Source organism: Lolium perenne, chromosome 2 (assembly GCF_019359855.2).
Source record: "Lolium perenne isolate Kyuss_39 chromosome 2, Kyuss_2.0, whole genome shotgun sequence".
Classification (NCBI taxonomy): domain Eukaryota; kingdom Viridiplantae; phylum Streptophyta; class Magnoliopsida; order Poales; family Poaceae; genus Lolium; species Lolium perenne.
Window position 1 is genome coordinate 53,319,619 of NC_067245.2, and position 20,364 is coordinate 53,339,982.

General features: G+C 43.6%; 2 protein-coding genes across 2 annotated transcripts; both read right to left on the minus strand.

Annotated features, from left to right (window-relative positions):
- Positions 1-1,488: 1,488 nt before the first annotated feature.
- On the minus strand, positions 1,489-2,518 carry LOC127330015 (fasciclin-like arabinogalactan protein 2). Its single transcript, XM_051356384.2, has one exon. It carries the CDS (start codon positions 2,516-2,518, stop codon positions 1,673-1,675), a length of 846 nt encoding a protein of 281 aa, XP_051212344.1. The 3' UTR covers positions 1,489-1,672.
- A 13,829-nt stretch (positions 2,519-16,347) lies between these two features.
- Positions 16,348-19,572, minus strand: LOC127328576 (uncharacterized). Its single transcript, XM_051355168.2, has 8 exons — positions 19,234-19,572; positions 18,653-19,123; positions 18,435-18,518; positions 18,322-18,344; positions 18,191-18,232; positions 17,971-18,042; positions 16,475-16,564; positions 16,348-16,382 (listed from the first exon to the last, which is right to left on the minus strand). Exons 1-8 carry the CDS (start codon positions 19,506-19,508, stop codon positions 16,348-16,350), a joined length of 1,092 nt encoding a protein of 363 aa, XP_051211128.1. The 5' UTR covers positions 19,509-19,572.
- Between the last annotated feature and the right edge of the window lie 792 nt (positions 19,573-20,364).

Consider the following 20,364-nt stretch of genomic DNA (forward strand, 5'->3'; position numbering starts at 1 on the left):
TCTCGCCAATCTCTATTCCAGCCCGGTAGCGCGGCGGATTAATGCACGCGCGAGCGCTAGAGCGAGCGGGTTGTAGCCCTTCTGGTTCGGGCTTTTTTTTCTATGGTTCATTTCTGGTTCTTTCAATTTTCTGTTGGTTTTCGTTTTCTCTTTTTTCTTTCAGTTTTTTCTTTCTTTTGGTTTTTCCGTTTTTCCTTTTTCTGCTTTTTTCTATTTTTAACATATTTTTCTAATTCGAGCAAATTTTCAGATTCAAGCAAAATTTAAATTGGAGCAAATTTCAAATTTAAGAAATTTTAAATTCAAGCAATTTTCAATTCGAGTACATTTTAAATTTGAGAAAATTTTCAAATACAAGAAAATTTTCAAATTTGTGTATTTTTTCCAATTTATATATTTCTTATAATCTAAAAGGTTTCAGGTTTGATTTTTTTCAAAAAAAAAATCACAGTTTGGCTCTTCCGGGAGATACACGAAGTCACACTAGACTTTGCAAATATATCAAGTGTAGGGTCCAATATACCAAATTTGGTAAAAAAAATTGGTGTGGACCATTTATACGAAGGTGCTGGAGCCACAATTTGGAACCAATATACAAGTTTTCTTTTTATAACAATTCTAGCCAAATATACGAAGGCGGTTGGAGATGCTTTAATGTTGGTATTTTTAGTGGGGCATAAATTAAGCCTCCCCTTCGGTACATGTGGCCAAGCCCAAGAAGTGGCTTTCAACTTCTTGTTTGCCAGGCCTAGTTTTCTCCTCTGACGTCATCGCGCGGGGGTGCAAGATATGGAGTTTGATGGCGTATTTGGTGTGCTGCCCTAGCCAGATTCTTGCAATGGCAATGGATGTGTTGTTAGCAAGCTATGTACTTTGGAGGTCAGCAAAGTTGCTGATCAGCGATAGACCCGCTTCGAGCTCAGGTGAAAAGGTAATCTCTCCACTTTACGTTTGGTGGCCGCCACGGTTGGCGCCGAAGGCGAGTGGCACACATTGATATGTTGCTTAGGGTTTTCTTTGGTCTAAATTTTCCTTTGTAGATGAGGGTTTCTTTTTTGCATAAGTTAGGGTTCTCCTATCTTTTCAGTTTTGTCATGTTGATGTTTACATGGCTTGATCTTTATTCTATAAGTAAGACATGTATTACGTTCCAAAAAAAGGCTAATTTGATTTTTGCCAAAACAAGGCTCATAACAACTTGGTAATTTGTTATTAATCATAATTAATTTATCAGTTAAATCTGTCTATCAAGAAATAAAGAACATAAGCCGCGATCAAAGAAGAGGCTCCTCTTCCGGCCACGACTGTGACGTGAGAGTTGGAGCAGATGGAGCTTTCCAACGTGTAGGCCATCAGCTGATCATGTGGAGCAGGTCGAGTTCTCGAACAGGGAGGCGAGTCAGTTGATGCTGTTTTTGAATTTCGAAATCAGATCGCAAAAGGAGGAATGGTTTCTTTTTCTAATTCTAGAATGGCTTAATTGTAAAATGTAGCCTCGATTTTTCTCTAATTCTAGAATGGCTTAATTGTGTACCAAGTCCAGCACATGTACACATACGGTGCCATGCAAAGCCTAGTATGCACACTAATGCAGGTGCAGCTGCGTAAAATTCCACAAGATAAACACCTCTTCATGGAACAGGGTGTCTTCCGTGCATCCCTGCTAGCTGCCTCAGTCGATGGGGATGAGGAATTCGGCGATAAGAACTCCGAGCAGGGCGCCCACCAGCCCCCCTGCGGAAGACATGATGCAGATCGGCATAATCCAGTCCGAGAAGGGGGCGATGGAGCAGCGCAGCCAGCCCAGATACCCGATGCACGCCACCGTGCTCGGCAGCAGCACGGTGTCCACCACGTACACGGCGAGCGGGGCCTCCTCCGACGCCGTCTTGGTCACCCATGCACCGCCGTTCGGGTACGACGGCGGCGCCGGCCACAGCGCGAGCGCGCCCCCTTCGTCGCGGACTGTTATGGCTTGGTTCTTCTTCGTCGCCGCGTCCTCCGCCAGCGTGTGCACCGACACATAGTTGAACCCCTTGAACCGCTCCCTGCCGTAGCACGCCGCCACGCCATGGTAGAGAAGGACGGCTACCCGGTCACCCGCGGCGAGGCTTCGGAACGTGGGGTCGAACGCGGCGACGGCCTTGTCGTCGGGGCAGAAGACCGTGAGCCCGCCGCCGCCGAGGAGGTGCTCGTGGAAGATCTCGGCCGCGCTCGCCGTAGCGGAGAGGAGGCCCGCGAAGCTCCCGCAGCCGTTCTTGGACATGAGGTCCACGAGCCCCTGCCACGCCTCGTCCGGGCAGAAGACCGTGAGCCCTCCGCCGCGACCGACGAGGATGCGCCGCTGGGAGTGGGAGATGTCGCTCGCGTTGGCCGTCACGTTGAGGAGGCTCACGAAGTTCCCGCAGCCGTTCATGGACACGTCTCGGAGCTTGAGCCGGGGCAGCATGGCCTCGTCGTCGCCGGCGGCGCATCCAGATACTGCGAGCACAAGAACTAGCACGAACAGTGCGGCCATCGCGGGCGCGCGCAACACAAGAGGAGGTAGCTAAGTGAGCGTCTACTGGAGCTGGACGCGCGAGAGGAGACGACCTGCGTTTGACTGATTTGGAAGGGCAGTGCAGTGGGAAGAAAGGAACAAAAAGTTGGAGCGATACGTGTCGACCGCCTACAGGATATGGCTCGGTAAAAAGCTCATATATCCGAGCCCACAATTCTTACTCTCGCAGCGTGTGCTGAACAAACAAGCTTACATTATGTTAGCTGACCAACTTAGAGTAACGCGGCACACGGTTTCTTCACAGAAAGATTACAAGGTCGAGCATTGATCGGAAAGAGGAACATTTGAGCATTGATTGCCTCGCCAAGCCTATATGTTGAGCATTGATCAGAAAGAGGAACATGGATGCGTGTCGCGTGCGATCAGCTCGGAGAAGTTGATATTCCTGGCTTCCTGCATCCTTTCATACAGCTAGCTATATCCAACAGAGGAAAGGAAAGGATGACGGAGGCAACCATATATGTGATGGGTGTGATATGTTGGCAGCCTTTTCAAACTTCAAAGTGCTGACGTACGATTCGCTTCTCTTCATCTTTCCTTGAAACGATCGATCCATCGATTGCCGGCCATGCTTTTTCGCCGTGGATTAAAAGCTCCACAAAATGGCAATGATAAAGTTAGACGTTAAGAGCATCTCTACCGGCCCCGCTACATTTCAGACGCAAAAAGGTGATCGCGGGGCCTATCATTTTCGTCTGTGGGTGCCCCTAATGGCAAAACACATTTTACGGTTTCCACATTTTTCATTTAAGTAAAATAATTTACATAATATTAAAAATATAAAACATGAAAACATAAAGCAGGCAACCCTAACCCTAGCCTACTCCTCGCCATCGCTAGGCACCTAGGTCAGGTCGACGACGTTCGAGATTGCCAGGCAGCTGCACTTCGCCCCAGCGGTCGCACGGCATCCAGTTCGTATAGAACAACCGCGTGATGGGGGCAAGAAGGGGGACCCTCATCCGCTGCTTCTCCTCCGCCAGCTGCGACGGTCCTGCCTCATGGTCGTTCCTCTTCTTGCACATGGCATTGCGGAGGCGCGCTATGCCATTGGTTTGTTTGGGTGCAAGCGCGGCTAGGGGTGTGTGGGAAATGTCAAGATGTTGCTAGTGGCCTTTTGAGGACGGACGGGTACGGGGCATGAAGATGTGTGCCATTGATGGCGGCGCAGAAGGCCAGCCGCCGCCCACCAGATCTGGCGCAGCATCTGAAAACCAACTATATCTACGATGCAATACCAATGATTCTTCTCAAAACATGCAATCCAAGCAACTTATCAACTAAAAAATGACCTCTACTAGTGGTCATGTACATTTAAAAGATAACATTGTCACATGACAGACGACTTCTATTAAGGAAAGCATATGGTTTATTGAAGCTATTGTTCAACCATGCACAATTCAGACCAAACACTCAGTCTTGCCGAGCTCGCTTCACCAAACGACCCAGCTGTCCGTTACTTTCTTGTTCAATAACTATCATCCTCAACAGTTGTCGATCCTCCTGGGTTCTTAGTATGATAACTTGTTTGTATTAAACCCTTATCTGCGCCTGCCCAAGAAAGATTACTCTCAAGTCTCAAGGATCATCACTGGATCAAGTACTATCAAAGCATAACATAACTTGACTAAACTTTTACGCCTTATGTTCTCGAAAGGTTAGCATTTCAAGGACCACGGGGGAAGAAAGGGTATGCACACATTTGAAAGAAGAGTAAGAGCTACATTAGGTTTCATTAGTTTGTAATGATCACATTTGTTAATTGTCAGAAGAATCTATATAGTGCTAAAAACAACATTTGCATATATGTTAACTTTCCGTGCACAGATGCAAATGTAATCCTGAAAAAATCGAATGAAATAGGTATCTACCACATTATGTGGAAAATATATGTGCAGAAACATTGATGAAACTGTAACTAGGAAGATTAAAATATCATTTAACCGGATTGTTCAACTAAATTACCTTCATTCGTCACTGGTGAGATTCCAAGGTTTTGAGAATGAACTTTCCAACCACCAGAAATTAACTTGAAAAATGGAGCAACTGCAACGACTCTGGCAGTTAGGAAATGCAGCAGGTAACCAAACATTGATGAACTGCAAACAACATCAAGCCTAATAAAAGAGCACAGTTATGAACTACTTCCTTCATTCCGAATTATAAGATGTTTAGCTTTTTCCGAATCGTATGTATCTAGACATATTTCAATGTATCTTTTCACTCATTTCGGTTCTTATGTAGTCCACATTGGGGCAGCGGTTGATTGTTGTCGAGTCAATTAGCCCCGGGCGACCCAAACCCTAGAAAAAAAAGCCGGCCGATCTTCCTCCTCCGGACCGCTGCCGCCATCGGGGTCGGCGGTGGCAGCCGCACCCGGTTGCCAAAGGAGGGGCGGTGGTGGCGTGATGACCCACAAGTATAGGGGATCGCAACAGTCTTCGAGGGAAGTAAAACCCAATTTATTGATTCGACACAAGGGGAGACAAAGAACACTTGGAAGCCTTAACAGCGGAGTTGTCAATTCAGCTGCACCTGGAAACAGACTTGCTCGCAAGAGTTTATCGATAGTAACAGTTTTATAGCGATAGCAGTAGTGAAATAACAGCAGAGTAACAAAGACAGCAGTAGTGATTTTAGTAAACAGCAGGATTAAAATACTGTAGGCACGGGGACGGATGAACGGGCGTTGCATGGATGAGAGAAACTCATGTAACAATCATAGCAGGGCATTTGCAGATAATAATAAAACGGTGTCCAAGTACAAAGCAATCAATAGGCATGTGTTCCAATTATAGTCGTACGTGCTCGCAATGAGAAACTTGCACAATATCTTTTGTCCTACCAGCCGGTGGCAGCCGGGCCTCAAGGGAAACTACTGGATATTAAGGTACTCCTTTTAATAGAGTACCGGAGCAAAGCATTAACACTCCGTGAACACATGTGATCCTCACATCACTACCATCCCCTCCGGTTGTCCCGATTTCTGTCACTTCGGGGCCATCGGTTCCGGACAGTGACATGTGTATACAACTTATAGGTAAGACCATAAACAATGAATATCTTGATGAAACAATAACATGTTCAGATCTGAGATCATGGCACTCGGGCCCTAGTGACAAGCATTAAGCATAACAAGTTGCAACAATATCATCAAAGTACCAATTACGGACACTAGGCACTATGCCCTAACAATTTTATGCTATTACATGACCAATCTCATCCAATCCCTACCATCCCCTTCGGCCTACAGCGGGGGAATTACTCACACATGGATGGGGGAAACATGGTTGGTTGATGTAGAGGCGTTGGCGGTGATGGCGGCGATGATCTCCTCCAATTCCCCGTCCCGGCGGAGTGCCAGAACGGAGACTTCTGGCTCCCGCGACGGAGTTTCGCGATGTGGCGGCGTTCTGGAGGGTTTCTGGCGACTTCGACTTCTCCCCGTGTGTTTTTAGGTCGAGGCCGATAAATAGTCCGAAGGAGGGCATCGGAGGCCGGCCGAGGGGGCCACACCACATGGCCGCGCTGGCCCCCCCTGGGCCGCGCCGCCCTATGGTGTGGGGCCCTCGGGCCTCCACCTGAGTTGTCCTTCTGGCTCCGTCAGTATTCTTGGAAAATAGGGCCTTCTGCATAAATTCCGAGGATTTTCCCGAAAGTTGGATTTCTGCACAAAAACGAGACACCAGAGCAGTTCTGCTGAAAACAGCGTTAGTCCGTGTTAGTTGCATCCAAAATACACAAATTAGAAGCAAAACAATAGCAAAAGTGTTCGAGAAAGTAGATACGTTTTGGACGTATCAACTCCCCCCAAGCTTAGCTTATTGCTTGTCCTCAAGCAATTCAGTTAACAACTGAGCGATAAAAGAACTTTCACGAACACATTTGCTCATATGATGTATATATTCTCATGCTATGGCTAATACTTAAGCAGTTCATAATGAGATATATGCAAATAGGATCATCTAACAGCTATGTCAATCATGGAGAGGTACCAACAATTAATAATAAGCATCATGAATCATGTATGTAAGCAGGATTGCAATGTTCATAAGAGAGTATGATAAAGTGGTATCTCGCTTGCCCGTATTTGATCGGCAAAACATAAATGCCCAGGCACCTCTGGAGTTCATAGAAAGACTAGAAGTAGTGATTGTCAAAGATAAAAGCATCAAAGTTATACCACAATCAATCATATTTTGAGACAAGCATATTATACTAAGAATGACAGTTGTGCTCTCAAGATAGTGCTCAAAGAAATAATGGAGACACAACATAGAAGTAAAAGATTGACCCTTCGCAGAGGGAAGCAGGGATTAACATGCGCTAGAGCTTTTCATTTTTATAAAGACAGGAGTAAAATTATTTTGAGAGGTGTTTGTTGTTGTCAACGAATGGTAATGGGTACACTAACTACCTCGCCAACCGGACTCTCAAGAGCGGCTCCCATGAATTATTTGCATGTTTATGTGGCACTCCTTCCAACCTTTCTTACACAAACCATGGCTAACCGAATCCTCGGGTGCCTGCCAACAATCTCATACCATGAAGGAGTGCCTTTTTATTTTAGTTTTATTATGATGATGACACTCCCCCCAACCTTTGCTTACACAAGCCATAGCTAACCGAATCCTTCGGGTGCCGTCCATCAATCACAAACCATGGAGGAGTGTCTATTTAAGTTAATTAATTCGGGACTGGGAATCCCATTGCCAGCTCTTTTTGCAAAATTATTGGATAAGCGGATGTGCCACTAGTCCATATGAGAGTCCGTCAAAAGTAAATGACAAGGTTGAAAGCTAAACACCACATACTTCCTCATGAGCTATGAAACATAAACACAAATTGAGAAGCATTTCGAAGGTTTTTAAAGGTAGCGCATGAGAATTTAATTTGAATGGTTTGAAATGCCATGCATAGGTATTTATGGTGGACACTTTGGAACAACTTGGTTTTCAGGTGTTTGGAAGCACGAGCAGCGTTCCCGCTCAGTACAAGTGAAGGCTAGCAAAAGACTAGGGAGCGACAAATCAAGAGAGCAGTAACTGTCATAATCATGCTTGCGGCAAAATAAATTAACGGAGGCATAAAAGTGATACAAGAACTCTGAAGCAATATAAATCATCGAGGCTTAATTGACTTTGGTTCAGTCATATACATGCGTGAGCATGTGCCAAGTCGATATAAATGAATTATTCAGAGGAGGACACCACAATGCCATACTTACTTATGAATAAAACAATGCAAGCAAACATCCATGACATGCTACTCATATTAATAAATTGGAGCTAAACATGAGAGATCATAAACTACTAGACTTTCTCAAATAACATATACCTCACATGAACCAACTAAGCATGCTCACATGGATGAGTATATGTACAAAAATGAAAACAAATAGAGTTCATACCAGCCTCTCACCACAATCCAATTGTCGTAGATCGTCATTATTGCCTTTCACTTGTGTAGCTTGAATAATATAAAATGAAAACCACGCTCCAGCCACCGAAGACCATTGAACTCATAATGAACTTTACAAACCAAAGAAGAACAGCATATATTTTTGGTGTTTTCGAATTTGAGAACAAGAACAAAAGGAAACAAACAAACAAAGCAAAATCTTTTTGGGTTTTCTTATAGCAAACTCGCAATAGCAAATAAAGCGAAACAAATGCAAGAAACCAAAGAAAACAAATGATGAAGAGAAACAACAGAAATATTTTTGGTCTTTTTGTGTTTTAAGAAAGGAAACAAAGCAAAAACAAGAAATAGCAAACTAGAAGAAACACAGAAAAGCGAGATGGCAGAAATCTGCCAAAACCTGACAGCAGTACAGAAATCGATTTTTACAAAAATCTTACGTTGCTCAGCTCGAAAAGTGTTCAACTAATGAAAGTTAGATAACAACCTGGGGAACCTGCACAAAAATTGGCAGCTCAAAATAACGTTCTGGCTGTGCGCACGAATTTTTCTAGTAACAGTCCAGAATCTGTTTTCAGGCAGCACTTCCCCAAATATCATCTCCCTCTTATTAGAAAACCACTCAAAGAGACTAAACAAGTATGTACAAGTATCCAGCAATCTTAATATGCAAAGAATGAGTGATGCCGGTATACCTCCCCCCAAGCTTAGGCTTTTGGCCTAAGTGGAGTTCATTCCCATCGAGACCATGAGGTAGTATCTCCGTAGTACGACGAAGATGGATCATATTCCGGGCATGTGCTAGAGGAAGCACCCGGATACATGACGGTGTAGTCGTGGGAGGCCTCGGCGTCCTCGGAGTCATGCTGCTGGTGGAAGTCTTGTATCTTCATATGTTCATCCACCTCCTCCTTAGTGCAAGACCATGATTGCCTGTCAATACTGAACAAACCTGGTTGGGGGAGAGGGATTTCCTTCTCATCCCCGTCAGCAAACAACATTCTATAGACCATATTATCTAAAGTAGAATCAGCGGTAACAAAATGATGACTCTTCATAGCAGCAATATCGAGTCTCCTAGGGATCAATGGCACATCATTAGGATCAAGAGGAAGTCTTAAATATGTTAAAACGCGCAGTGCAATAGTTCCTCCAAAAATAGGCCCCCTATTAGACAGGCGGTGAGCAATAAGAGAACCAAGGTGATAAGATGTCCGACCAGTAAGTGCAATATTCAAGAAAGCAAGATGGTAACTAGAAATATTGCTAGTGTTCTCCCTACCAAGAACGCTAGTAGCAATATAATATGCAAAATACTTAATGGCGGGGAGTTGAATGTTCCTTATCTTGCCACGCTGAATGGTGCGACAATCATCATCGGTGATCCCTCGATAGAGCTCCAACAAGTCCCGGGGGTTGTCATCAATCCTACTTGTTGTACCTACAGGGGCAATATCCAATGCACGACAAAAATCTTCCAATTCCATAGTAACAGGATTACCATAGATCTTGAATGCAACTGTCGGCTCGTATTGCGTGTTGTTGAACCTGAAGCTCTCGACGAAAATTTTGGTGAGCATATAGTATTGCTCCCTTTCGTCTTCCACGTAGGTGGTTAAGCCCGCCCTATTGACAAGGGTGAAGAAATCATCCAATATCCCTGCATTTCTCAGAAAATCATAGCATGGAAAAAATGAAGCGTTAGGAGCCCCGTTGTCCTCTTCGGGCGTGAAGCTAGGCGCGATGATATCCTCATTGTATGATCGCCTAAGCCGGGTGGCGGCCCTAGAAGGCCTACCGGTGCTGGTTGTTCCTTTCTTGAACAACTCTCCAAAGTTGAACTTCTTCATCTCTTCTCTGAAATTTTCAACAAACAATATAAAAATTTGATTTGGTGACTTATAATCAAGGGGAACTACTATAGGAACTTGCTAGAGTACTAATCATGCATCAAAACTAGTTTATACAACTTAGAACAAGCATGCAAGCTCACTAAACATGTTACCTACAACAGCAAAATATTCAAGATATACTCAACCAAACAAAATTCTACTTGGATAGGTGGAGGAGTCACATACCGAAGAGCAAATGTGCCAAATTTCAGACAGAAATCTGGGCTGAGCAAAGAGATCGAGAAATCTGGAGTTCTTGAGCAAAAACGTGAGTGAGAGGAACCTGGTGCGAGTTTTTTCGGGAGAGAGAAGATGCTGGGAGAAAGAGATGAAGTAGTGGGGCAAGGAGGGGCCCACACCACAGGGTGGCGCGCCCCCCTCCTTGGCCGCGCCGGCCTGTGGTGTGGCACCCTGTGGTGCCCCACAGGTCATCCTCTGGTGCTCCCAGGTGCCTCGTCGAAAAATAGGACCAACGGTATAATTTTTGTGAATTTTTGAAAACTTTGAAAAATGCACATTTCTGGGTATTTAGTTTATTATTACTGGCCAGGAAAATTTTGAAATCTCCAATTAACTAAGGAACTTTGCAAATTAAAAATGCTACAGCAACTAAAGCAAGTGGAGGAAGAAAGAGATGTTGTTTACCTCCTCTATGCATATAAAAAGTATTCGTTAACAAGGTTGATCAAGTCTTGCCACCAAATAAATTTTACATAGCATAAGAAGAAATAAACCTCAAATCAATCATGTTACCTTGAATTGTATTGATATGAATCCAATCACGAGAGTTTGATATTCTTCCTTAGGCTCATATATAGGACAATCAATAGTTCCCACTTTGATAGTTCTCACATTAAAAATAGTATTGACTCCACATACTTTATCAATCTTCTTGGGGAAATAGACGGTATGCTCCTTATCATCAACATTAAAAGTAACCTTCCCTTTATTGCAATCAATAACAGCCCTATGGTGTTAAGAAAAGGTCTCCCAAGAATAATAGACATATTATCATCTTCAGGCATTTCCAACACAACAAAATCAGTTAATATCAAGCAGTTAGTAGTAACTTGAACAGGAACATCCTCACATATACCAACAGGAATAGCAGTAGATTTATCAGCCATTTGCAAAGATATATCAGTAGGTATCAACTTATCTAAATAAAGTCTCTTATAAAGAGAAAAAGGCATAACACTAACACCGGCTCCCAAGTCACATAGAGCAGTTTTAACATAATTATTCTTAATAGAACAAGGAATAGTAGGTATACCTGGGTCGCCCAACTTCTTTGGAACTTTGCCATTGAAAGAGTAATTAGCAAGCATAGTGGAAATTTCCTCATTGGGGATTTTCCTTTTGTTAGTAACAATATCTTTCATATACTTTGAATAAGGAGGCAATTTAATAGCATCAGTCAAAGGGATTTGCAAGAATAAAGGTTTCATCCAATCACAAAATTTATTATAGTGTTCTTCTTCCTTTGATTTCAGTTTCTTAGCAGGAAAAGGCATTTGCTTTTGAACCCAAGGTTCTCTTTCATTACCATGTTTCTCAGCAATAAAATCTTCTTTAGTGTACTTTTTATTTTTAGCATGCTTTTCAGGTTCTTCTTCAACCTCTTCTTTATCAGAAGCATCATTCTTATCATTATCTTTATCATGTTCATTACCACTTTCAGTTTCAGCATCAGAAATAGAAATACTATTAGGATCATTAACAGGTTCAGAGGATTCTACAACATTTTTATGTTTCTTCTTCTTTTTCTTCTTAGAAGGAGCACTAGGTTCAATGCGTTGAGAATCTTGTTCAATTCTTTTGGGATGCCCTTCAGGATATAGAGGATCCCGGGTAGAGACACCACCTCTAGTTGTTACTTCATAAGCCTGTTTCTCTTTAGAATTATTCCCCAATAAGTCATTTTGCCCTTTAGTGAGTTGATCAATTTGAGTTTGAACCATATGAAAATGTTTAACAAGCATCTTAACATCATTGGAGGTTCTTTCTACAATATCATGCAATTCACTAATAGCTCGAGAATTTTCCATTAAATGATTCTCTACTCTCATATTAAAATTTTCTTGCTTAACAATATAATTATCAAACTCATCTAAGCATTGTGCAGGAGGTTTCGAATACGGAATATCTTCCCTAGTAAAGCGTTGAAGGGAGTTTACCTCAATCATGGATGAAGGGGGAATTATCTCACATATATCTTCTATGGGAGGAAGATTCTTCACATCTTCAGATTTAATACCTTTCTCCTTGAGAGACTTCTTGGCTTCCCTCATATCTTCATCATTTAATTTAATCATACCCCTCTTCTTCAATATTGGCGTTGAAGTTGGTTCAGGCGTAGTCCAATCATCATGATTCCGGCCTATTTTAGCCAATAATTCTTCAGCGTCGTCTCGAATTCTTTTCCTGAAAACACAACCAGTACAACTATCCAGGTATGCCCTAGACTCAATGGTTAGTCCGCTATAAAATATATCAAGTAAATCATGCTTTTCCAAATCATGGTCAGGCCGAGCTCTAATAAGAGAGCAAAATCTCGCCCAAGCCTCAGGCAATTTCTCTCAATCCTCCTGGTTAAAATTATAAATTCTCTGCAAAGCAATATGTTGAGCACTAGCAGGAAAGTATTTACGGAAGAAAACATCAAGCAATTCTTTTGGACTTTTAATAGAATTAGGTGGCAAACTATTATACCAAGTTTTAGCGTCATCCTTTAATGAGAATGGAAAGATTTTAGCAACAAAGTAAGTACGCATCTTGACATCATCAGAAAACAAGCTACTTAGAGTGGATAACTCAATCATGTGTTCAACAACACTTTCTTTTTCAGTACCACAAAAGGGTGTTTTCTCAACAATAGCTATATGAGATAGATCAAGAGAAAAATCATAATCTTTATCCTTAATGTTTATAGGAGATGTGGCAAATTTAGGATCAGGAGACAGTTTATATCTAACAGCATGTTCTGCAAGCAACTTTTTAATTTTTCTTGCATCAGTAGTAGCATTGCATTTTTCAATAAAATCATCATTAAGCTCCACATAATCTTCATCAGGATCATCACTAAAATAATCAAGTTTAGGTGAATTAACAGGTGTAGTAGCATTAGGAGTTTCAGTATTTTCAATTTGTCTAGACCTAGCAATTGTAGCATCTAGAAAAGATTCCAATGAACCACTATCATCAAGCACAGCAGAAATATTATCAATATTATGAGAGTTTTCAGATTCAGCAGAAGTACCCGCATGTGAAGCATGTGGCGGTGAAACAAGTTTATCAATCACAGATGGTGAATCAAGTGTAGCGGAGGTATTCAGAATTGTACCTTTTCTTGTAGTGGATGGTAATATGGCGACCTTAGTATCGCGAGGTTTACCCATGATGGAGAATTTGCAGCGAACAATATTAATCCAAGTGAACTTCCAAATAAAGCTATGCTCCCCGGCAACGGCGCCAGAAAATAGTCTTGATGACCCACAAGTATAGGGGATCGCAACAGTCTTCGAGGGAAGTAAAACCCAATTTATTGATTCGACACAAGGGGAGACAAAGAACACTTGGAAGCCTTAACAGCGGAGTTGTCAATTCAGCTGCACCTGGAAACAGACTTGCTCGCAAGAGTTTATCAGTAGTAACAGTTTTATAGCAGTAGCAGTAGTGAAATAACAATGACGAGTAACAAAGACAGCAGTAGTGATTTTAGTAAACAGCAGGATTAAAATACTGTAGGCACGGGGACGGATGAACGGGCGTTGCATGGATGAGAGAAACTCATGTAACAATCATAGCAGGGCATTTGCAGATAATAATAAAACGGTGTCCAAGTACAAAGCAATCAATAGGCATGTGTTCCAATTATAGTCGTACGTGCTCGCAATGAGAAACTTGCACAACATCTTTTGTCCTACCAGCCGGTGGCAGCCGGGCCTCTAGGGAATCTACTGGAAATTAAGGTGCTCCTTTTAATAGAGCACCGGAGCAAAGCATTAACACTCCATGAACACATGTGATCCTCATATCACCGCCATCCCCTTCGGTTGTCCCAATTTCTGTCACTTTGGGGCCTTAGGTTCCGGACAACAATACGTGTATACAACTTGCAGGTAAGACCATAAAGCAATGAATATCATAATGAATTGATAACATGTTCAGATCTGAGATCATGGCACTCGGGCCCTAGTGACAAGCATTAAGCATAACAAGTTGCAACAATATCATAAAAGTACCAATTACAGACACTAGGCACTATGCCCTAACAATCTTATGCTATTACATGACCAATCTCATCCAATCCCTACCATCCCCTTCGGCCTACAGCGGGGGAATTACTCACACATGGATGGGGGAAACATGGCTGGTTGATGTAGAGGCGTTGGCGGTGATGGCGGCGATGATCTCCTCCAATTCCCCGTCCCGGCGGAGTGCCAGAACGGAGACTTCTGGCTCCCGCGACGGAGTTTCGCGATGTGGCGGCGTTCAGGAGGGTTTCTGGCGACTTCGACTTCTCCCCGTGCGTTTTTAGGTCGAGGCCGATAAATAGTCCGAAGGAGGGCGTCGGAGGCCGGCCGAGGGGGCCACACCACATGGCCGCGCGGGCGCCCCCTGGGCCGCGCCGCCCTATGGTGTGGGGCCCTCGGGCCTCCACCTGAGTTGTCCTTCTGGCTCCGTCAGTATTCTTGGAAAATAGGACCTTCTGCATAAATTCTGAGGATTTTCCCGAAAGTTGGATTTCTGCACAAAAACGAGACACCAGAGCAGTTCTGCTGAAAACAGCGTTAGTCCGTGTTAGTTGCATCCAAAATACACAAATTAGAGGCAAAACAATAGCAAAAGTGTTCGGGAAAGTAGATTCGTTTTGGACGTATCATGGCGCGCCCTATGGACTCCCCTTCGCGCGGAGGCGGGGTCTTTCAGGGGCGGCGACGGTGGGCGGCGGTTTTGGTGGCGGTGGCCTTCGGCTACGTCATCTGGATCATGGTGAAACTCGGCGGGGAAGAGGAGGATGGCAGCGTCAGATCGGCCAGCGGCGGCAAAGATCCAAGGTCGCGAGGGGGCGGCAATGAGGCTCGGCCAGGCTTTCCTAGCGGGCAGCAGCCCGCCGTCTCCGTGTCGTGGGAGTGCGTAGCCGCTCTCCTGTTGGATGCCGGCCTCCATCGAGCGGGTTGGAAGAGGAAGATGGACCGCGGTTCCCAGCCATGGTGGGGGCGTGGGGGCCGGCCGTTCCGACTTTCATGTTGGTGGTCCAAGGTTCTTCTTTCTCGAAGATGAAGACCTTTCTGATGCCGATCTTTCTTCATCTAGCAAGAGTGATGAGTTCCGGAAGGCTCCGACGACGAATGGAACAGTGCATCTTTTGCGTGGAGTTCACACGATCGGGTGGTATTCGGTCACGCGCACCCATGCTTTTATTCCGACCGTTTGGTTCCGGAGGGAGCGGGGTGAAGCTCTGTTCTGTGTTGACATCAAGATACTTTTTGGTCCATGGTGAAGTCAGAAGAAGAGAATATCATGAAGGCTGGATTGGGGACTAGCTAGAGGAGGTTCAAGTCTCCACGATGTTGAGGAACTTGATTGGTGTTCCGGGTTTCGCAGCAGTGGTATGAAAGTGGGGGCGGCAGCACATGTGAAATTCAGAGCCCTACCTTTCAGGGTGAAAACCCAAGGTCTGACCTTAACTGGTTGTGTCTGGCAATGACCTTGTTGGAGGTATTCTTTTGAGAGCGGGACTATCTTCAGGGTGAAAACCTAAGATCTTTGATCGGGCGACGACGGCGCTGGTGCACTGTTCCCTTCTTGGAGGCGTCGTTTTTGAAGAGTTTGTATTTCAGGTGTTGTCTTGGTGATGGATGTATTGTTGTTACTAAGCCTGAGATATTGTAGCGGGACTTTTGTTTCTTAGTTTTCTTTTCTCTTTTTTGGTTGTGTGCATCCATACTGCCATTAGGGTGTTGCGTTGTTGCATAGGCTGGCTGTAATTAGTTTCTTTTGATATTAATATATTTCATTTATCGAAAAATGTAGTCCACATTAAAATCCAAAACATCTTATAATTTCAAACGGACTAATACTAGGCAAATACATCAGGCAATTAACGGAGCAACCAACAAAATAATAATTGCAAGCTGAACTTAAGGGGAAGAATTTTTCGCCTAGATCTTCTAATTAATGACCACAAAAGTGGGGAAACCATGTGATAAAAACCTAAAGAAGGGGAAGACACAGATTGAACAAGTACAAAATTATGAACATAAGCTTGATAATATGGATAACTGGAGACAAGATGTTTAGACACTGATCTTTTAAAATAACCTCTTACAAATAGGGGCAGTGATGTTCTAGGTTGCTACAAGTGCAGGACTCCAAATATAAAATTACTTCCCGGTACCTAAGTTGAAAAGTATTATCATAAAACCAAGGCGCAAAAGGGCAGAATACAAAAGCATGGCAAGTTATAAATTACTGGGAGACTGGAACATATTCCTGCATGCTATCTATATAATCAAATGATGCATTCAGCTACTTGGCGAACTGAGCAGATGGTTATCCAAACTTACAACCAGGCAAGGGTGTCGGAATAATTTACCAGAAAAATGAACAGTTGATGTGGCATGGCCTTCAGCATTATCTGTGGAGCTGCCGAGCATAGGCCGCACGTCCGGAGCATCAGGACTACCTGCAACGTGTTCAGCTGTCAAAAATGGGATCAGCTCGACAGAGGCATCCCAAAGTTCGTCCCTGACGGTGCGGACCGCCCCTCGCCAGCTACGCAAAGGCACTTCGTCGGTTATCATGCTTACGGCATGGTGGATATGGAAGCATCGAAACGCGGTGGTCTTCGACAACGTGCGGCCTTCGGTGACGACCCTATTCAACGATATCGTGGCGGAAGCGCGGCAATGGGCGGACGCGGGAGCCCGGGGTGTGCGCCTTCTGCTCCCCTAGACTAGGTTTCCTTTTCTTGGATCGAGTTGTACGGCGTGGTGTTCGTCCGGTTTCGGGCTTGTACATATAACCTTCTTTTCTATCAATGCATCGAAACGCAAGGCTTTTGCGTTTTTGCGAAAAAGGCATCCCAAAGTTCTCATTTCTAACAAGATCTTAATTTGAACGTTATTTGCACTCTTATATTTTAAAGAAAAATCTTCTCAATCACAGTATCATGATTGTTTAAAGATACACATGCACAAAATATAGCATGGTGAATGCAAGTATTCAAACGAAGGTAAACATTCACTACAAAACCTCCCTAAAAATGCTTCCATTGCCAAACCACTGTTTAATTTTGCTGTAACTTCATCATTATTTCCATTGTTATAATTTTAGTAAAATCTATTAGACAGTACTTTGTAAATGGTCAAAAGAAAATCTCCTTCATTCTGCGTGGGCATGTTTGGTTTTAATGTAATATATTTATGTTTTAAATGTTCTTAGAATAAGGGGCAGGGGAAATTTCAGTACGGCCTCCTATCCATATTACTTGTTTGCTTATATGGATGTATCTTGAACTAAAATGTATCTAGGTAAATCCATATTAGTGACAAGTAATATGCATGGGAGGAAAGCAGTAGTAATTTTTTTTAAAAAAAAATCTGGTAGCACGTGTCCGTAACATCTAAACCATAGCGCATCATCAAGCAATAACATTTTGGTCAACCTGCCGTGGAAGCCATTACTCGATGAGTTGGTTCGCCTTTGGATGGCAGAGGGCCTTGTTGATTCGTGCAACCAGAACAAGAGAGTGGAAGATATGCTGAAGCACATTCGGTATTTGAACATCATCAAAATACGGATTTATGAATTGCCAAGATAACTGTGTACTCTTTCTTTACCACTTACAGTCACTTCAGTTAAATGACAAGAGAGTTTGTTGCCTTACAAAATATGCTAAGGAAGTTACGGCATCTTGAAGGGCATGATGGTAAAATATACAGGTGTCGTAGCTTAAGAAAACAGTGCAGATATGGCCAAAAATCGACTTGAATGAGAGTAAACAACCAGTTAAGAGCCCAGATGGTAAGTTGAGACAGTGGCAAGTGACTAGGCTATAGATGTGGTGGACAAATCAATTCTGAAGTTTACCTTCATTTACACTTGGTTGAGATGCATAACTTAGATTACACCCTCTACGTAGGCCAGCCTGAAAAGTTTGATCTGAAGATCACACAAGTTCATCAGTGCAAACAGAACAGTACAGCAATAAAAACACTGTTTTCTTTTTCGCGCAGCAACCAAACGGTGGAGTATAAACAGAATACTCCGTGGCAATACAAGACACATGAAGAGCAGAGGCTAGTTTTACCAAGGAAATCCACCAACATTTCCAGCGCGTCATTGTTTGACTCTGCCGAATAATTGAAAGCACCGTTAGTAGCTGCCAAACTGTGAAATGTAAAGGCTAATCGTAAGCTGTTCCTGAAGTGGATATCATACCGGCTCTTGGATCCCTGTAGAGGCTGCAAGGCAATGAATCAATTAATGTGCTCCCAAAGAATTGAAGAGAGGTTTTATTAATTCGTCTAGAGACAAGTAATAAGATAGAGTACCTCTTCAAGGCCACTAGGATAGCTTCTGTGTCTGGCTTCTTGGGACCTTGTTTCTTCACTAGGCGATGCCCCCTCCAGTGCAAACTTTGAAGGTTAAATTGAAGGAGGGCCAAAGTGAGATTAATAAAGTGTGCGAATTCACGATGACTGTATATCCACGTAGTGGATCGATGAGCTAGGAAGTAAAGGATTAAAGTGAGGTTGGAAGGATGAGTTACCGGCCGGATCCAATTGGAAGTACATGCTGTGGCATCATGTAGCGAGACGGCAATGGCATTGAGCGTCTGAGCTCTGGCGTTGTGTTGGCCAGATAGTCGACTAGAAACGACGCGTGCTGCCTCACTTGGTTCCAGTCGTAGGTGGCCACGAGCTGGTGGGGCTCTGAGGCAAGTATGGTGTAGGCGATACGACGGAACCTGAGCTCGGCGAGGGTGGAGCTCCTCGAGTTCTTTCCGTAACGCCTTTCCAGGTACTCCTGGTTTTCCCTGTTGCCCGCGACGGCGTTGGCGAAGCGGTAGTGCATCCATAGGAAGTTATAGAAGATCTGGGCGCGGCGGCTCCTCGTGTGATTCTCGACGAGCGGCGGCAGGTAGGCGTTTAGGTACCTGAGGGCGTCCGCCCACCGGCCTTGCTCAACCAGCAGCCGTATGTGCGGCACTCTGAAGATCACCGGAGTCTTGTCGACCAGCCTGCAGCAGCGGTCGATCGATGTAAACCAACATGCGTGCGTCCTGACTCAGAGAAAGGACAGCATCATTGATCTCAAATTTCTCAAGAGAAAGAAGAAACATATACGTACGCTTGGAAGGCGCCGTGGAAGCCTTGGTCGTGCAGGAAGGAGAGGAGGCGCCGCTCGCGGAGCCGCTTCACGCAGGGATACTCCGCCGTACCTCTGCGCTTGACGGCGTTCCTGCTCTTGCCGGAGAGCACGACGGAGGCCTCGCCCTTGCAGGCGTCGTCATCGCCCTTAACGGAGGTCTCGCCCACGCAGACTTGCTCCTCGCCAATGCCGGAGGCATCACCTACGCAGGCGTCCACCTCGCCATTGCCGGAGAACATGACGGAGTGACTCATCGCGCCCAGGCAGGGTCGGCGATTAGGATGGAATTGGGCTTTCGATTGGGTTTTGGGTGGGGGACTATGGGGATCGCCGGAGTCGTCCCAGTCGTTATATTGGGTGCGGCGGCAAATACTCTGTCCTCTCCCCTCGCTCCCTCCTCTCTCTCTCCCGTCGGAAATAAAAATAGATTATATTTCACCGGTGCGGGCTCCGAGAGCACAGCCCTTTTACGGCCCAAATTTTCGAACGTATGAACACGTTTTGGGGCGGCGCATGGTATGGGTTGGCCTGGTCGGCCCAGTTCGTGTTTTCTTGTTTTTTGTTTTTGTTATTTTTTTTCTGTTTCTTTTTTCGTTCTTAAGATTTAATAAATTTTTAAAATTGAAATATATTTAAATGTAATATGTTCAGAATTTAAAATATTCTATCTCAAAAATTCGAAAAACATTCCATTTGAAAATTGTTCACTTATGATTTTTTTCAAATTTGAAAATTGTTCAATATAAAAATAGTTCAAATACGAAAATTGTTAAAGTATAAAAATTGTTCAAATTCGAAAATTTCTCAAATATAAAAAAAATCAAATACGAAAATTGTTCAAGTATAAAAATTGTTCAAATTCGAAAATTGTTCAAGTATAAAAATTCTTCAAATACGAAATTTTTTCAAGTATAAAAATTGTTCAAATTCGAAAATTGTTCAAGTATAAAAAAATTTCAAATACGAAAATTGTTTAAATATGATATTTTTCAAATTCGAAATTGTTCAATATAAAAACTGTCCAAATTCGAAAATTGATTAAATTTGAATAAAATTCAAATTTTAAAAATGTTCGAATTCAAAAATTGTTCATATATAAAAAATCATAAT

Coding starts and splice junctions, on each gene's coding strand:
- LOC127328576 (XM_051355168.2), bottom strand. CDS start 19,508: ATGAGTCACTCCGTCATGTTCTCCGGCAATGGCGAGGTGGACGCCTGC. Junction 18,519..18,652: donor CTTCCAATTGGATCCGGCCG/GTAACTCATCCT, acceptor TAACCTTCAAAG/TTTGCACTGGAGGGGGCATC. Junction 16,383..16,474: donor ATCAACTGTTCATTTTTCTG/GTAAATTATTCC, acceptor TTGATTATATAG/ATAGCATGCAGGAATATGTT.
- LOC127330015 (XM_051356384.2), bottom strand. CDS start 2,518: ATGGCCGCACTGTTCGTGCTAGTTCTTGTGCTCGCAGTATCTGGATGC.